At 36.8% G+C, this 18,730-nt stretch overlaps 1 protein-coding gene across 2 annotated transcripts; it reads left to right on the top strand.

Moving 5' to 3' along the window:
• The first annotated feature begins 99 nt into the window (after positions 1 to 99).
• CEACAM19 (CEA cell adhesion molecule 19) lies at positions 100 to 15,004 on the top strand. 2 transcript variants are annotated; one of them, XM_072425771.1, is made up of 7 exons: positions 100 to 1,541; positions 3,339 to 3,686; positions 5,482 to 5,748; positions 7,850 to 7,993; positions 9,546 to 9,607; positions 11,227 to 11,259; positions 12,768 to 15,004. In XM_072425771.1, exons 1-7 carry the CDS (start codon positions 1,478 to 1,480, stop codon positions 12,813 to 12,815), a joined length of 966 nt encoding a protein of 321 aa, XP_072281872.1. In that variant the 5' UTR covers positions 100 to 1,477; the 3' UTR covers positions 12,816 to 15,004. The 2 variants fall into 2 exon arrangements, with proteins under 2 accessions (XP_072281872.1, XP_072281873.1); XM_072425772.1 differs by lacking the exon at positions 100 to 1,541 and adding an exon at positions 1,591 to 1,717.
• The last annotated feature ends 3,726 nt before the right edge of the window (positions 15,005 to 18,730 follow it).

Genomic DNA, 18,730 nt, shown 5'->3' with positions numbered 1-18,730 from the left:
TTTTTTATATATATATATATATATATATATATATATATATATATATATATATATATATATATATATTCACTGAGATGGCTAAAGGATCACCACGCCCCAACTCCCACAAAATACTTGTAACCTCAGGTGACTAATCACCTTCTCCATCGCACAACAAGCTGCACAGTTAGCTTCTCTAGTAATCATTTTGATAATTCAGCATAAAAACAGCCATTTCTGGAGCATCCCAGGGCTTGCTAATGCAAAATGAAAGTAAACAATAAACTATGGGTGTCAAGTCACTGTCAAAAGATCTGTGTCAAAAGAAAAAAAAAGTTGTGGGCAGGAAAAAGTCAAGAGATGGGTACGAAAATGTCAACGTCTTTATCAATCCCTAGGAAATTAGTAAAATATAAAATTTAGGAGTGGAAAGAAAAAAAGCATTGTATAAAGGCTAAGATTAAAAAAAATAATAAAGAAAAACATGACTGTCAAATGTATCCCAGATGAATCTCAACTGTAGAAGGTAAAAAGTATAAAATCTGTATATCTATGTGTGATTAGGATGTGTTTGGAGTGTAAATTAAATAAGAAATATTGATGTAAGAGTGCCTAAATATGTGTTAATTATTTCAGAACAGAATGTATATTAACCTAATATTGGGTATTATCATAAGGTGATAGACCATGTATGATCATTAACTGATGTACATAAGCCAGTATGGATATTTCTGATATAACATAACATAAAAGCACCTAGGTTACTGTACCATTGATATATGTAAACCTAATTGCAAATAGTAGTTGTCTTTGAATGTAAAAGAATATAACTTAACTGAGAAACTATGAGATGTTTAAATTTGATATTAGTTTGATTTGAAAGTAAGGATATAACTTAAAATCCCTTTTGATGGGAGTTGCTACAATTAAGGGCTTCAGTATCAATTGTTACTAGAATTGACTTTTCTGGTACTTTAAAGCCATGGACGAACTTGAGTAACTCAATAGTGTCCTTTAGGTGGAATGGCACTTCCATCACTAGTGGCCGAAGGTAGGTATCTACTAACTAACCCATGTTTGATGATATTAAGCATACGCCTGAAATAACACAATGTGACATGAAGTTAGGAAACATTTTCAGGGACACAGACAATACTGAAACTCCAACAAAGTTTAAAAGTTTGTATCACTTTATCCAACAGTAACATAAAATAATTATTTGCAGCTTCACTTTAACACACTTGGGTACACTGTTGGGATTAGGATAATATAACCAGGTATTTAAACTGAGCTGGCAGGCTTTTTTATTTCAGTGCAGAATAGAACTTGTAAGAAATTTTCTAATTTATGGTAAAAATGCTGCATATACTGTGTCAGCTAGTAAGATTTCCTTTCCAGAAATAGGATTCAGTGGCTCTAGGATCCTGTCCGTCATCAGGAAGTACTTGTCTGTTATCAACACAGAGCAGTATATCCTGCAAAGGAAGGCCAAATACAGATGTCATACAGAAGGAAGACAGCAGAAGCAGAAGACGGAGCTATGAGGGGGTCCACAATAACAGGTAATACCGGAGATATTCTATAATCATCACACTGTATTTTCCTTTATAGGGAGGGAGAACCCAACCTTATTACCAAGGTGTCTGAAATTTTTATTGTGCCCAGTAGCCACTCAGAACTCCCAGTCCATTTTACGGAGCAGTGTCTAACTTGTCAGCGTCAGATACGTCCAAGAAAGGTCATTCCTGTTCCTACAATATTGTTTATTATTAGTAGTAATTGTTGTTCTTTAACGAATGGCAAACCATGGTTATTTTACATTTCTCTATCAATAAATCAACTGCCAATCACTAGCATCCACTTCCATGTTTCATTATATTATAATTTATTATGCTTTCTCAAATTTCAATAAAAAACACCCAATAAATCTAAGCAACATACGACTAACACCTTAAATTTTTTGTTGCCTCAACAAAAACAGTTGATGGTAAATTGTGTTTATCTCTCTAAATTTTTAAACTTTGAAAAAGCTGGTTGACAATAGTTAAAATTGGAATTATGGAATTATGTGTGTAGGAAGCATGTATGGGAAAAGGGTTATTTTAATAATCAACTAATTGTCCTAGGTTTACCTAAGTCTGCTAGACAAAAAATACCTTATTTTTCTCAGCTTAGACATATCTGGACCAGGTTTATTAGCAGTGGCGCTTCCTGGTTCTCATACCCCGCTTTAGCGCCTGAACTTTGCATGTGTACAGGGAAGTTCAGCCTCTTGATACAATTAATTCTTATGAATGCCCAGTGCATAAATGCAAAGTCTGGGGTATAAATATTGGAATCGACTGCAAAAAAGGCACAGTGTGTTTTGATAATATTGAAGTCTAGAATGTGGGGGAAGGAGAAATATTGTTGAAAGTACAATTACACTTTAAAGCATATATAAACCCAAAAACAAAAAGTATTAAAATAGAGCTTTTCAATCATTTTTTGTTTTTTACATATATTGCCTGGTAATCCTGCAGTTAACACACTTCCAGTTTCTACACGTCTACACTAATTTATCCACTGTATCTATTGAATACAATATGGTTGTGACCTAGGAAATCTTTTGCATTTGCATTATGCATTTCTACATCTCAGTTACATAAGGGTGAGAGGAAGAGTAATTTACAAAAGGAAGATCACATTTTTGCTTCAGTTTTATCTCAAGGACACTTTCCAGCAAGTAGCAAGTCTTTCTAGCAAGTCTAGCAAGACACTTTATAGCAAGCATGTATTTTCTGTACTTGCTGAAAATGTTATTTGCCTCAGTTATGCTTTAAAAGTCACACAATTTAGTAAGCATTGCTTTGTTTAATATCAGACCAATAATGCTTTGTGATTAGCATAGGGTTGGCTATAGATGCAACTTATTTGACTAATAATCTGCTCTATTAATACATTTAACATGTCAAGATAAATACCCCTACAGGTGACCATTGCTATTCAGCAGAATCCATTGTGATTAAAAAAATACTGTCACAATATTGAACACACAGTAAAGATCCTAATCCCAGTATAAAGTTTTGGAATTACCCCAAGGTGTAAATAGGAAAATCTATCTATCTATCTATCTATCTATCTATCTATCTATCTATCTATCTATACTACTACATAAACTTTATCAATTCCTTCTCACATGTTCCATCAACTTTTTGTTCTGTTAAAAGTACCTGTAGTATTCTGAGAGCCCTTTTGGAAATTCTATCTCACCTTTAAGTCTGGGAAAGATACTGAAGGGTAAACGTAGATTATGTAACTTGCTATAAAATACTAAATTCTGTATCCTCACCTAATTTGTTTTTGTGTTTTATCTTCAGTTCTCAGTGTGTGGATGGCCATGGTCTCTGCAATCAATATTCAGCTGATACCTCAGTATCCAGTGATCCAAAGTTCTGTCACTTTTCGTGTTACTGGAATTAAAGATAATATTTTGACATTCCTTTGGTTTAAAGGACCAGATACAAGTTATAAATATCAAATTCTCACCTATTTACCAAATGATGATCCCCCTATAACTAAAGGACTGAAATATTTTAGCCGGGCTCATGCTTTTGCCAATGGCTCGTTGTCCATTACAAATCTTAATGTCAATGATAGTGGTTTTTACACAGTTAAAATGCAGACACAGAAAGCAGCACAAGCTTCGGTTTTCCTACAAGTAAATGGTACGTACTAATTTATTCATATTACTTTTACTTCATTCCTAAGTGTCACTGTATTATGGGTCACTTTTTCAGCAAGACTGAGAACACCTGACAGTATGGTAATAACCTGAAATAATTAACGCCTTTATAGAAAAATTTAAGTGACTTTACAGCTTTTTTGTGATAATTGTGATGAGGATAGTGTGATAAAGCCCAGCTTTACCATTCTAATAAAGCCCAACTTTACCTTACTCTTTGGTTCTAGGTTAGAGTGGAAAAGGTATCATCTTCATCAAGCTTTTATTGTCCCTACTAAGTTGTAGTAAGTTGTCCATTCAGAATGTTATCACCTGATAGATGTTCTAACTATTTCATTTCTTCCTAAAAATAAAAAGTTGATAATGGACTATTTTGGTGGTGCCATTTTTGACCCCTTCCAAGAATATTCTATTTCTGGCATTCTTTGCTTTCAATACTGAATCAGAAACCGGAAACTAGTTTGCAGATGAGAAAGGTGGAGTGAAGACATGCTTGTTGTACAAATAAAACTAACCCTGAACTGTTTAAGTGTATTTTAAGCAAATTTTTGGCTAGTGTGAAAGGTTTTTGTTGCTGACTGTATTTCTACGGTATAGAATTCGACCACTCTGTTTTTAGGATTTTGGTTGGCAATGAAGAAACTTCTGTTATGCCACAAGAGCTTTAGATAAAGGAAAGGGTGGAAGATTTTCACACATGAATCTTCAGAGCTAAGACCACTCCTGTAACACTGAAAGCTTTCAAGGCTTTACAACTAGCCATTGGAACCAAGCTGTGTCCTGAAACCCTTAGCTATGTGAGGGGGCATCTAACATTTAATTCTATTCCTGCTCACATAAAAACTGTCCTTTACCTCTAGTGTCACAGCTAAATCCAGGAAAAATCACGGATCATTCTGCATGGATCCAACCTCTCCTTCTGGGGGCGTAGAACCTGAAAGAGATCCTAAATCCTTTGTTGTGAATAGTTTCCTTACTACACTTACATGCCAGTCTTCCATTTCCCTTACCAGTACTTTGTTTCCCAGTACACAGTTTTTTTTTTGGATGACGACAATGGACAACCTTGTTTGCATGCTTAGGAGTTGTTACTGAAGACTCCTCAAAAGCAAATCCATATAACATTTTGATCCTCAGATCAGGTACTCATGTCAATGACAATAAAGTTACTTAAAATTAGTAGGTGCACTTCCTTGCTGTTTAACAGCCCTGCTCACTGAAATCTCTCCTTACTTTTACATACAAGTCCCTAGGAGAACACCGCTTACCTAGTATTTCTCCGACCATCAGTAATCAATGATTGACTGACTCTGTATAATGACCTTCACACCCATGGCCAATCTTCTAAATAGGCCAGCCAGACCATGGCCCAATGCAGCATAGCCCCTAAGGGATGCACGCAGATCTTCCAACTGCAGTGTTTTGGCAGGTACAGACTGCTAGATCTCTTTATCAACTGGAAGCTGCTGTACTTGCTCAAACTATACCAGCTCTGCCATGCTCCCTGGGGAGCCAACAGGTTGGATGTCAGTCTCAGTCTTCCCCTTCTTACTGCCGGGAGAGTTACGATTTCCTGCACTGGTACCAGAGCTGATTCTCACTCTCTCATACCCTCTGAGGGCCCTCTGTCTATTCTCTCCCCCCAGGTTGCCTGGCACCTAGGGTACCATTGTAATGCATTTTACTTTTCCTATTCCTTGTATGTTTGTAAATCAGAACAAAACTCAGATCTAAAGCATTTGAATTTAAACTGATTTTATGATGTCTTTTATTTGCAGAGCTGGTCAGTAAACCTATAATCACAGCGACACACTCTCACATTCAAGAATTAGATGCCTTTAACCTGACATGTTCTGCAGCCAATGCTGACAAAATATTATGGAAAAAGGATGATGCCAGCCTTCAAGATGACATAAGATTATCTGCAGATAACACAACCATAACCTTCTTCAAGGTGAATCGCACCGATGCTGGGGCATATCAGTGTGAGGCTCACAATTTAGCCAGCAGGAGCACCAGTGACGTCTTCATTCTAAATATCTCCTGTGAGCAATAACCTTTTACTACACTAAGGTAAATCCAGACAAAACTTATATTTCATTGTGGGGTGATGACAATTCTGGCAGACTGCGTTATCTACTGGCTTTTCACAACATTTGTAAAGTCAAGGGAGATGTTCCAGATATCTAGATTCCCAATTTCACCCAACTACATACCTATTCTGAGTGGGTTTTATCCTTTCCATGGGGGAGATCTCACCACAGGTTCCCAGAATCAACCCCAAAACTGCAATATAAGTTTTGGATGGATTTCAATATTTTTAATAATGTTTTGTAAAAAAAAAATACAGTTATTTTGGAAATATCTATAGCCCAGAGCTTCTGCTAGCATAGGCTTCTGCTATTTGTTTATGTGGTTAGCTTATTTTACTATGAATTTACAAACCTTAGAAAAAAATCAGACTTCACATTTTGTGTGTTAAGCAAATACACCACACATTGGGCTGATTTATTAAAGCTCTTCAAGGCTGCAGAGAATACACTTTTATCAGTGAAGCTGGGTGATCCAGCACACCTGGAATAGATTTCTGTTTGAAGTGTTTTGCTATTTGCTAGCCCCCCTTGCGTTATAATTCTGTCCGTATTTTCATGCAAAAAGCGTTACATTGTTTTGTTTTCCATGGAAATTTATTTTACATTGTAGGCTTAGGCATCACTCACTGAAATATGTCAAATATTTAATAAATTTATTAACAAACTTTAAATAAAAAATCTGTTAAAAAAAGGTGCATAAAAATAGTGAAACCCGTAAGATAACTGTACAGTAGCATGTATTATACTTCATGTGTGTGTATATATCTATCTCTATATATATATATATATATATATATATATATATATATATATATGTATATAAAATATAATATAAAGATTTCTATTGGACTCAATACAGTTATTTTGTATTGAATCCAATTCAAAATTATTTGAATTTCCCGCTGCGCCTCCCGCACCACCCAACGTCACCGCGAAACCCCGGAGGACGTCAGTGCAGTCGCCAGGAGAGGATCGAAGAAGGAGGACGCCGCCCAATGACCTGGACAGACAAGCAGGACGCCAGAGGACGCCAAAGGAACAAGGTAAGTGGGGTTTTTTATTGTTTTTAGAGACCTCCAGTGTAATTCAGGATTACTGTTCTGTTATCCTTCTTCGCTTCCTTTATGCCAGGTGCCGCCATCTTTTTTCCTCTTCTTCCTGTTTCTGCCTACGTAACTTGAACTCGCACTGAGCAGGTGTGAAATTGGCCAATGTAGCTTGCGGCAAATGGGGAAAAAAAGAGTGCTGATATCACTGCGCATATGGCACTTGAGATCAGCACTTTTTTTCCTAATGAAGAACATGCTGCAATAGAGAAATTTTTTTAAGGTTTGTCTAACCATTTATGTAAAGTAAAAATTTTAGTTTAGGTCTACTTTAACCAAGGGTTGGAGAAAGAGGTCATGGGGTACAATTGTATCTTGTCTTGCTTATGATGTGCTTTGAGCTTCTTTTAAGCTGACAAGCTTGTTCATCATTAAAAATCTACTTATGAAGTTCTTTGCTTGCTTTGGAGTTGCTTTTTGCTATTTAATTAAAAACTATGTATACATAAGAAGAAGTTACAGTTCAGAGACACGCAAATGCTAAGGATACAAACAATACCAATGTGTAGGGGTTAAGAAAAAGAATAGCAGACTACTTTTTAAAAATACTTTTTCAGGTGTTACACTTATTTTTAAAATGTATTTCTGCACTAATAAATATAATATTTGTGGCAAAAATACTCCCATGATTAAAACAAATCTCAATTACCTAAGTATCATTGTCAAAATTAAATGTTAAGTGCTTGGTTTGTTTGCTAATTCATATAAGGAATAGTCTTACATGTAATATTATAGTCTTTTACAGATCACAAATTGCAGATTTCTCAAGTAAATAAAAGTGTGAAAAAGGAATTCTTAGATAGGCTATGCCTGCTGATCTGATGCTGACAACTAATAATTTCCTGTAGGCAATCATCAATGATTTTTCTTTTCTCTAGTTTTTATGTTCAAACATCAGGATACTCTTGTTTTGTGTATATATAGCAACATGTGTTCTATTTTCTTAGATGACACAGAATGCTCAACATGTAATACAAACATGGCTATAATCTCAGGAGTTGCTTGTGCAGTGGCCCTCATTATTGCAGTACTGATTGGCATTTGCTTCCTCCTCTACAAGAAATGTGCCCATCCTGTACATGAATATACAGGTATGTACAGAAACAAAAGTGAGAGAAAAAAAGATTGAAATCTATCCATGTAAATTTTCTATTGTAAAATTAGTTTATTTTATTTATGTTTTTAATACAGCCGTCCTGATTTATCAAAGCTCTGCAAGACTGAAGAAAATAGACTATATTCACGTTGGTGGTATAGTATGATGAGCCCGATCATGTTATACCACCAATGTGAATTATATAAACTGCTACTGGTTAGCATCTTTCATTCACCATCAAGACATATACAAACACTTATTCTCCAATACCCCCACTAAACAACGGAAATAAAAAGGTTTTCTCATTTGTTTCCCTTTCTCACCTTTGTTATTCACGGCTTGTCATTACAATTACCAACAACAATATATTCTTAAAGGTTCTCAAAATTTAAAACCTTTCAAATCGTTAAGGGACAAATGTCTGAAACGCTCACAACTATTTGAGAGACTAAAACTGGCACGTGCATCAAACCCTACTTTCTTGATGGTTATTACAGTAAAAAACACCATACAACATATAATAAAAATAAAAGTACACATTTCATTGCACCAAACATCATTGCCCAGTGCCCTGATTTACATTTTGCCCACTATGATCCCTGACCTTTTGACATTTTTTGATAAATTACATTGTTTTGGTCCATTATTTCTTATAATTAATATTTATAATTATTTATTATATTTTAATTTATGATTTTAATATAATAAATAAATATAGTTATCATACCCGGGAGTTAATCCTAAGAATTACAGGCCAACAATATAAACAAAAATTTATATGCAAAAAAATTAGGATCACTTTTTGCATAAAAAAACTGACAGAATTAGAACGCTAGGGGGTTAAAATAAAAAGAATTGTTAGCAGGTGGGGATTTCAGGTATACCTGGCTTAGTAACTTTCTTTTGCCAGAAAAATGAAAACTACTGCCAGGACAATGTACTAGTGTTCAAGCCCAATGGTAGAAATAAAGGAAGAAGAGATAAAGATAGGAATATTAATAATACCAAAGAAGAGTACGCTACTGAGCAAGATGACCTTAAAAGTCAAATAAAGACTCTGTTTATATAGGCTAAAAACACCTAATTTACATCAAAACAAAACAAAACAACAGCTTGTTTTCTTTTGGGAGAAGCCATGGCATTAGTAGTAAGCATAATATCGGGAAGGACACTTGGTTTGGCTATGTTCAGATTCACAAGCACCTTGCCAGGCTGAACCACCCTGCCATTTCACAGCAGTTGGCAGGGAGGGGTGCTGAATTGCTCATTGCCACCCCTTTCATTCTCTTTTAAGATGCCACAGGTGAAAGGCTACATGTAGCCTCTAATCTGGGGAAGTGGTTCAGTTACATGAGGAAGCAGTAACTGAACCACAACCTCACCGCGGTGCCTAGATGGAGGTAGGGGAGAGTAAACTGTCCAGCAAATAGTGCAGTTGGTGAAGGAGAACAAAAGTGTGTTAAAGCAATCTACACTGTGACATAAAGTTTGATATGTACAGTAAGTCTAAGAAGTTTTTTCTTTTCCATTTAATATTCTTCATTTAGGATCACCTTATGAACAAGAAGACCCCTGTGCTATATATGACAATGTGCTGGAGCTGATGCCAGTAAGTAACATCTAAATACAATCAGCCTTTTTCAGTAGATGTTTGCTAAATGTTAAATTGCTAAATTGTATGTAAACCCTAACAATATACCTGTCCCACCTATTTCTTTTTCGTATATGGTACATTCATAGTACATAGTAGGTTCGGTTGAAAAAAGACAGTCCATCAAGTTCAACCATTAGGGAAATAAACGTATCCCTGATATAAGACCCTATAAGACATAGTTAGTCCAGAGGAAGACAAAAAAAACCCTGGTACAATTTGCTTCATCAAGGGAAAAAATCCTTCCTGATTCCATGAGGCATTTGGATGTTCCCTGGATCAACAGTCACTGTTATTTTTACTTTAAATCTTTAATCCCCAGTTATATTCTGTGCTTCTAGAAAACATCCAGCTTTTTCTATCTACAGTAGTTACTATATAGTAGTTGCTGAAACTATTTTCTGAGGGAGCCAATTCCACATTTTCACAGACCTTACAGTGAAAAATCCCTTCCTTATCCGGAGCTTAAACTTCTTTTCCTCCAGACGCAAAGTCTGTCAAATATACTAATAAATAATATTATTTAAGCTTTTAGCTTTATCTGGTAAATACGTGGCAGAGCTCGCTGTGATCACTGCCTGTGTAATCTGAAGCGGCCTTCCTGGGTTTTATCCTATCAATTATTCCTTTGCTGTGGTTATAATGAATAGGATTCAGTAGTTTATCAATAAATTGGCAGGACTGACACCAAGCTTGGCATTATTTGCTTTTAAAAGAGCAAATGGGATCTCATTCCCAAGAGGCTATTACTTACTGACCACATATCTGGCAGAAAAACTAGTATTTTTCTGTACCTGCAGGGTACACTACAGAATGTTTTGGTGGTCCGCGGCACTCCCGAGTAGGGTCAGAAGAAGGACCCCGCTTGCGTGGGCGCACCGGCCAGAGCTGCGGACCATGTCCCATGTATGGGTCGCAGGCTCAGGGCAGTGGGCGGGTTGTGTCTCTGGACTGGATCAGACCTGCGATGGGAGAGTAAATGGGTTCTGGCATCGTGTTGTCACTATGAGGGAGGTTTTTTTCCCTTTGAGTGACACCCTGCTCTCCGTGCATGCATGGTCCGGTAAATTTAGTGGTCCGTGGGCCTGAAAAGGTTGGCAACTACTGGTGTAAACTACATAAGATTTTTTTTTTATTTTTGCCCTGACATGCACTTGGACAGAATGCTAAACACTAAGGCCAAATTTACTAATAACTGACTAGCTGATGGCCTCCTCCTTGGTACCCTAGCAGCAAGAGCTCATTCATTCAGGGTATTAGAACTTACCACTTACCATACACAGGGGTAATGTGATAGAGCCTCCACCTGTAAGCCAGTCTGTAACAGTTTTCTGTGATGCTGGCCCTAATACTAGCCAAACATGGCAATATGTAGGCTAATTCATTAATTTCCAACCAGCTGCCAATGCCCAACACATAGGTTATTTCAAGATGTTCAAAAAAACTCTTTGGGTTAGGTTGTTTCCATTGGTTTATGGTTGGTAAAATTGTCTTAAAATGATCATGCATGTGTTAGATATATTCAGTATGTTTAATCTAAGTAAAATGTTAAATACATTTATTTGTTAACATTTTAGGCTCAGACGTCGAGAGAGGAACATGCGTACATGGTAAGGTTATCATAAATGCAAACACTGCTCGAAACAAAACTATAATTATATCACACCAACTTGTGGAGCAGTTAACATTTAGAAATTATATTTCAGTTTATATTAATTTAAGATTAAACCACAAAAAAAAGATTCTTATTGTTTAAAAGTACAGGGCAGTGGTAATTGCAAAAGTGAATGCAATGACATCAATCATTTCCTTTTACATATCTTATCAAACACATCGCTAATTGCGGTTATCAGGAGCTATACCACCCCTAAAAATCATCAAGCAATGGGAATATTGATCTAATGCAAAAAGCAGGCAGCCAAATAATTTGCTACCCAATATTTAACTAGGATTAGGTTCCCATTAAAGCCTGTTCTATGGTTTGCCTAAATTGATTTGAACAAATGGTCATTTACCTGTAGTGAACAGCACAATGCTTATCACTAATCCACTTTCAAAAAAATGATAGTGTGAAGTTTCACCTTTTATAATAGATTCTAATTAAACTTAACCTTAGGCTGATTCTAGCATTAAATCGGCTCTAGAGGACATCAGCATGTAAACATGTTAGGGATTTGGAGTCTATTTTAAGGTGAATCCAGTTGAACAGCATGGCAGGAGCACAGTAAAGGAGAGTATAAGCAGATTGCGGCTGTGAATAGGCAAAATGACAAAGTCTATTAACGAGTATATTATCTGTTAAAACTAAATAAATGTTAGTTCCAAACCATTACTGTTTTTCATATGCTCATATAGTTTATTTAGACCAGGCATGGGCAAACTACAGCCCGCGGGCCGTATACAACCCAATACGGTTGTTTCTCTGGCCCTTTGGGTGTTCTGCGGCTCTGGCCAGTGCACCCTGAGCAGGGTCAGGAGAAGGACCCCGCTGGGGGGGCATACCGGCAAGAGCTGCAGAACACATCCCCTATTGGTATCCTAGCTTGTTGAGGTGGGCAGGCTTTGTCCCTGCACACAACCCGTCCACTCTCCCATCACAGGCTCAGATCAGCGATGGGAGAGAGGGCGGGGTTATGCTATCATGACATCACGTTCAGTGGCGTCATGATGGCATAACCCCACCCACTCTCCCATCGGCCCGGCTCCTCTTTCAAATTTTATATTGTGGCCCCTGACTAAAGTTTACCCCTGATTTAGACTGTACTCCAACATTTCCCACATGTTTACTCTTATACGATTCTCCATTCTACAATTGGATTTAGCATTTGCTTTATGCATTTCTCCTGAGGCATCTGCGTTCATTTTATTCTGATGGGAAATCATAGATAAACCCATGTAAATAAAACAGATGCACAGCAAATTTTGTCACAGGCAGGAAATGTGGAGTGCGAGGTATTAAAACAATATATTTAGCTCACAGAGCAATTATTGGAAATGTGTTGGTGTAATTATGGGAAGACCCAATGCATTTCATTATACTGATTCATTTTTCATAGCTATGTTTGTTGCTGGTAATTTATTTTATTTAATTTCATTTTATATCTTGTTCCTCTTACAGGTTCTTCAGTATGTGCCAGAAAGCCCTTACAATGAACTAAATAGATGAAAGCACCTGATGTATTTTGCTGCTGAGGAGCCACAGTGCAGCAATCATAAGGATAATAACTGTGGGGGCAAATTTCCCCAATGACAAAATTCTCAATAAAAACTAGACAGAAAGTTTTGACTCTTACATACTCATTTAAATTCAAATAAAAAGAAATAGGTTTTTGCACTTATGGCTCTATATATAAAACCGGGAATTTGACATACCCTCAAACATTTCTTGGTGGCAATCAATTATTAAAATACATGTACGTGGAGGATTCCCTCGAGGGAATAGTTGAGGGAATGTCTGATTCCTTGTTTTATTAATAGAGCCCTAAGAGTCTATTTAGATTGTTTATGTTGTGGTGACTCACTATAAGGCCGACAGAAATAGAAACTAAAGGTCCTTGTGATTTTTTTAGTGCTTGTTAGTGTGCGTAGGAACCCCAATTATTCACAATATAAAAAATCAAATGAAGCAGAGGAAAAACCCCAGGACACATATAACTGACGGACCAAAGTATGTCTTCGACATAGTGAACCTAGCACCAGATATATTTTTGTTAAAGGATATCCAAACACAGGAACAAACACTTTTAATACATTAGTGGTGCACTAGTTTTCATTTTTCAGGCACATTCAAGAACATTTTTGATAAAGCAAGAAATAAAGTGTCCTTGTCCCTTCAGCTGCACTGGAAAAATAATGTTATCATCAGCCTTCTATAAAGTGCTTCTCCTGCACCCCCAACTCCATTCACCATATAATGAAGCTGAAGAAGGGGAGACATTTAAATTTCTCCTAATAGATAATGTGGAGAGTACATAGACACCCAGGAACTGGCAGTATGGTATTTAATTATAATTTTTATTAGTAATGGAAAAAAAGCCTTAAAATAGAAAACTAATGCAGCAACGTAATCTAAGAAATGGCTAACTACATTTTTTTGTTTAGATATGCTTTAGGATCATGGGTTCTACATAATATACTGTATATGTTTTTATCTTCTTGATAGAGATCACAGTAATGCCCCTGTCAATGCTTTCATCTGCTTTTCTCTGCAGATCGAAGAGCAATCTTTATTCAGGTCAGCATCTATTCTGGATTGAGATGCTGGCTTGGAGATTACACCGTCATGACTTTTGATATTGTTTCTGTATACTGTGTGACACTTCATGAATTTATTCAGGTAGACTTGTACATATAGTGAAAGGTTCACTTTAGGAATGATGATTCTACCTGACCATGTTTTTCTTGATATAATTTTAAATACTAATGTAAATACTGATGTATAATGATATTGTACTGTATCTGCATGTTCAGATGTAAATATCTATCTGGATATAAATGCAAATTAAACATAGATTGGTACATTGTTATGGGTTTTGCACAAGTAAAGAGGAGCATTCAAGCTGGAAAGATAAATCAGCCTCTGTCTTCTTCTATTTTGTGGGCACAGTAAGACATCCCTGCCCAATTTCCAATTCTGTTCCTCTACCTCAGGGATTGGGTGTTGTACCATTTTGTTGCTTCTATTTTTTTTAGTGTCTCCCTGCAAGTAGAAAAAAAATAAAAAATAAAAAGCAGTTTAGAATGCAACATTTTAAAGTGTGAGTAAACCAAACAAAACAAACTCACCTTAACCTTTGCAGATCTGTTGATCCATCCAGGGGTTTCCTGGATTAGGTCCCGGATCATCCCGGTATCCTCCTTCGTTCCAGTGCGATATAAGCGCTGGCGCCACCATCTTCTTTGGCCTTCTTCCTACTTTAGCAGGTGACATAGATGGAAAAAAATCTCTCCATTGAAGAAAAGCAGCCAGAAGCCTCCCGGTATTCTCAACATAGGTATCCCTGGAGGGTCTGCACTCCCATTCTGCCACAGCGATCAAGACAGAAAGGGGAAGGGCTTTTAAAAAAAAAAAAAAGGTTTAAAACCCTTCCCCCAAAAAGGAGTGTCATTTTTCCCATAATGTAATAAATATATATAAATATAAAAGGTTTGTCTACCCTTTTAGGTAAGATAAAAATTTTAGTTTAGGTCCACTTTAATCAAGGCTGCAGTGCAGTGCTCTCTCTTCACCACAAGATGTCCTCAGTCTTCTGGGCGATGCCCAGCATCACTCAATTCAGAAAACTAAGGTAGGTTGTCATGGACCGGCCCCCAAGAGGCTGTAAGCACAGGGGCCTAAACACCTCAGTGAAGGAACACAGAGGATAGCTTTAATGTCATGATATAAGACATGCTAGCATTAAAGGACAATCACATGTGAAATCATGCAATTGTCATGAGAATTGCAAAAAAGGTATACAAGCTATACTAAGAAATTATCCTGAAATACTGCTGGGGGGTGGGGAACAGGAAGCAGGTAAAGGGTACTGAACCAGCAACTGGCTAACAGTGTCCATTAGATTGGGACCCCTTGATGCCCATGATTTAATTATAAAATGCAACATGACAGACTGTATTACATTGAATTGTTTTTACACATGTATTTTATTTTGTTGTATGATAACAATGACATTTTGCTGCAAAATGCAGACTGTTAGCCCCATTCTACAGCCATTGTCCACCTCATTGCTAAGAGAAGCAGTTTGCCTATTGATGGAGTTCAGCAGTGAAGGTTGATCCAGGGATTGAACTCTGTTGTATCTATTCTGTGTCGATGTTTTATTGTATAATATTTATTCTCAGCTATTTATGTAATGTTAAATTGCCAGAAGTTGTGATACAAAGATGGAACTACTTTACTGGCAGTGTACTTCAGATGTAAAGCTGTGCCAGTCTGCAGGGTTTGTACTTGTCTACAATAAACAGCCATTTAAGCTAAACATCATCTGTGTATAAATGTAACAGTTTTGTGGTTTTTTTTTTAAAAAGCTAATACAACTTGTTTTGGCAGTGTTTCTCAACCTTTTAGGCTTAGTGTACACGGACGTTTTCCCCAGCGTTTAACCTGAGGCTTTTAAAGCCCATGTTTGAAATCCCCATGTATTCCAATGGGCTAATCTACGTTTCCTTGAGGCACGTTAATGAGCTTTATCTTAAACATTGCTTTCAACGTTTAAAAAATTAAAACACCTGGTTAAAGCTAGAAAACGCCCCAAAATACGAGTAAACGCTTCCATTGATTTCAATGGAACGTTTTGACGGGTTTCTAAGCACTTAAAACACAACTGCGTTAAAAAAGCAGGAAACTATAAAGAAAAACTTTGAAAGCAAGCTTTAAAATGCAAATAAAAATGCATAAAAATGCATATAAACACAATAGGAACGTTTACATGCACATTTAGACCTTAACATGGAGGAGCCCCTGAAATACCTTTCAGATCTAACATGGAGGGAACTCCTGCTATAATTACTATATATTATCCACAGCTCACATTGCTGGCCTATGTTCAAGGAACCTCTAGCAACCTCTGGAGGAACCCTGATTGAGAAACACTGTTCTGTGGTATACCCATGCCTGCCTAAACCCATAAGAAATTCTTAAACAGTTTCTCATGAACATGAATAAAGGTAATTAGTGGATAGTACAATAGAAGCTTTACTTTTCTTATAAAAAAAAAAAGTGCCTAAGAATGGGCAGGCATTTTTGGTGCAATTGCTTTTACCACTAAATCTGTATTTTTGGAAGTGAAGAATATTTTTGATTAAAATTAGCCCATCTTAAAGCGTACCTTAACTCAGAAATTTCACTTTATATAACAGGGTAGACAACCCTTTTATGTAAAGTAAAAATTCTGTTTGTTTTTGAAGTGCAACACGTTTTTTAATAAAACCCTGGGTGATCAAGAATCAATGGGAGCGTAAAGCCTCCTGGGATACTTATTGTACATCACACATCCCGGAGTACTCCTTCTGCACATGCCTGAGCATCTCAGGCATGCGCAAAAGAAGTCTTTTCATGAAAAAAAAAAAATGAAAATCTCACGCATGCGCAGTGAGATCTGAAAGTTTTTTTCCAATCTATGACATCCGATCTTGTGTCTGGGTCAGGTGACGTAGGAAGAAGAACCCAGAAGAAGAGGCGAAGATGGCGTGCCCGGCTCAGGGACAGATGCCAGGACAATGCGGGACTTGATGGAAGAGACCTCCGGACTGATCAACTATGCTGCGGGATTGAAGGTAAGTGGATTTTTTTTGTTTTTGGTGTTTTTCAGTTTACTTCCTAATTAAGGCAGTGTGAAAATGTCACATTATAGTAATGGTCAGCGGGGAAAATGGTCTCTTTGCATTGGTACTTGGTGACAACAGACAACGCACATTAGAGTTGTGATCAGTAGAAGAAGAGCTTCATTACACTGGTGATCAGTAGAAAGCCAAATTAAAGAATTAGTCAGTGGGATAAGAACCTCCTGACATTGATGCTCATAGGAAAGGATTCTTCTGTTGAATGGTGGTCAATGGAAGAAGGGCCAAGTTACAGACCACAAAAAGAAATAATTGGTATTGATTGTGACTTGCCTGAGGGAAAAACAGAGAGGTTCATGCACTGATGACTCTGCCAGAATTAAGACAATGTAGACACCATCAGGCAAAAGGAAAATGACCATTGCAACCTCTAGAAATTCAAGGAACAGTAGATGAAGTTTAGTAATTTATTGCCTGATCAGGACTGTGTCATCATAAAGATACCTCTACAGTTGTAGAGATAACCAAGGACAAAATACAATGCTCCTATGAAGTACTGTGCATCCAGGTCACAGACTATTCAAAAACAGCAGAATGCATCAGATGTATGAAAGCCATAAGGTGGTAACTTCAGAAATCTAAAATGATGAAAGACTGCAACACATGACATATTAAAGATATACATGATAGGGATTTAGGTGAGAAAAAAAAAACTTGCCACTAACACAAAAACAAAATTAGTAGAAGAGATTTACAGTATAATTAAAAACATGTTACTATATTTTTACTAATAGATAATATTACAAAAGAACAGCACACCTCTTTTTTAACCTGGGTCATTCTTAACTCAGAACACTTTATCTACTTCTTACTCTTTTGGAATATGCTACCAGTTTATTCAATAATCTAATAAAATAAAAGTCCTAAAAGGGGTAAAGCATTGCAGCTCTTTAGATAGGTGTGTTGTCCTATTTGTGGGGAACAAAATATTAGCATATGATTTAGCATAGGAGTTGTAAAAGCTGTAAAAGTCACTGTCAATGTCAAAGCACAAACAAAAAAAAAGGAATTTCAGACTAAAGGAATTTTCACTAAATGCTGGGTCTTGGTCATTAACACAGCGTCATGTATGAAGCATCTGGCCTGGGATTTCAATACATATGGCTGCTGCAAGAACAGACACACAAAAATAATATACGAAACGTGTTGGTTGGCAAGGTAAACCATAACAGTGAGCCCTTTACCTAATGTAGGTATTGGGTTGTAAACCCTTGGTCATCAAGGGTAGTATCTGTACCCACTGTTAATGACAGAGATAGGAACTTACAATTTAAATGAAAACAACCGATTTACCTATTGGAATTGGATGTGGTTTTCAAAATCAGCCCAAATCCTAACAGCAACAGGGCACAGAATAAAAAAATACCCTGCCAATCCCCTAATCCCAACCTGCATGATTTAGGAATTTGCTCTTTGGAGAAGTTACACAAGGCTGATTACAAAGTTTATTGTTACAGAATACCCAATCGGGGAGTGGTAAGGATAAGAGAAAACAAAAAATCCCACTTGTAAGATACTGTAAAGTCTTTTATTGTTTTAATGATAATCATAGGTCTAAAATAACAAGGTATTTCCTGCTTGAGAAATGTTGGCCGAGACATGCAAATCTCTTCTTTATGGCATCAAATGTTCTAAAGATACAGTCATTGATTATGGCATAACTGAAACAAGTCCTGACATTTTAGGGACTTTTTCTATTACCCTCCCTGCTCAATCCAAGAGAGAGACCATGGAGACTAT

Source organism: Pyxicephalus adspersus, chromosome 11 (assembly GCF_032062135.1).
Source record: "Pyxicephalus adspersus chromosome 11, UCB_Pads_2.0, whole genome shotgun sequence".
Taxonomy (NCBI): Eukaryota; Metazoa; Chordata; class Amphibia; order Anura; family Pyxicephalidae; genus Pyxicephalus; species Pyxicephalus adspersus.
Note: the sequence above shows the minus strand (reverse complement) of the source record. Positions and strands in the feature narration are given on the sequence as shown.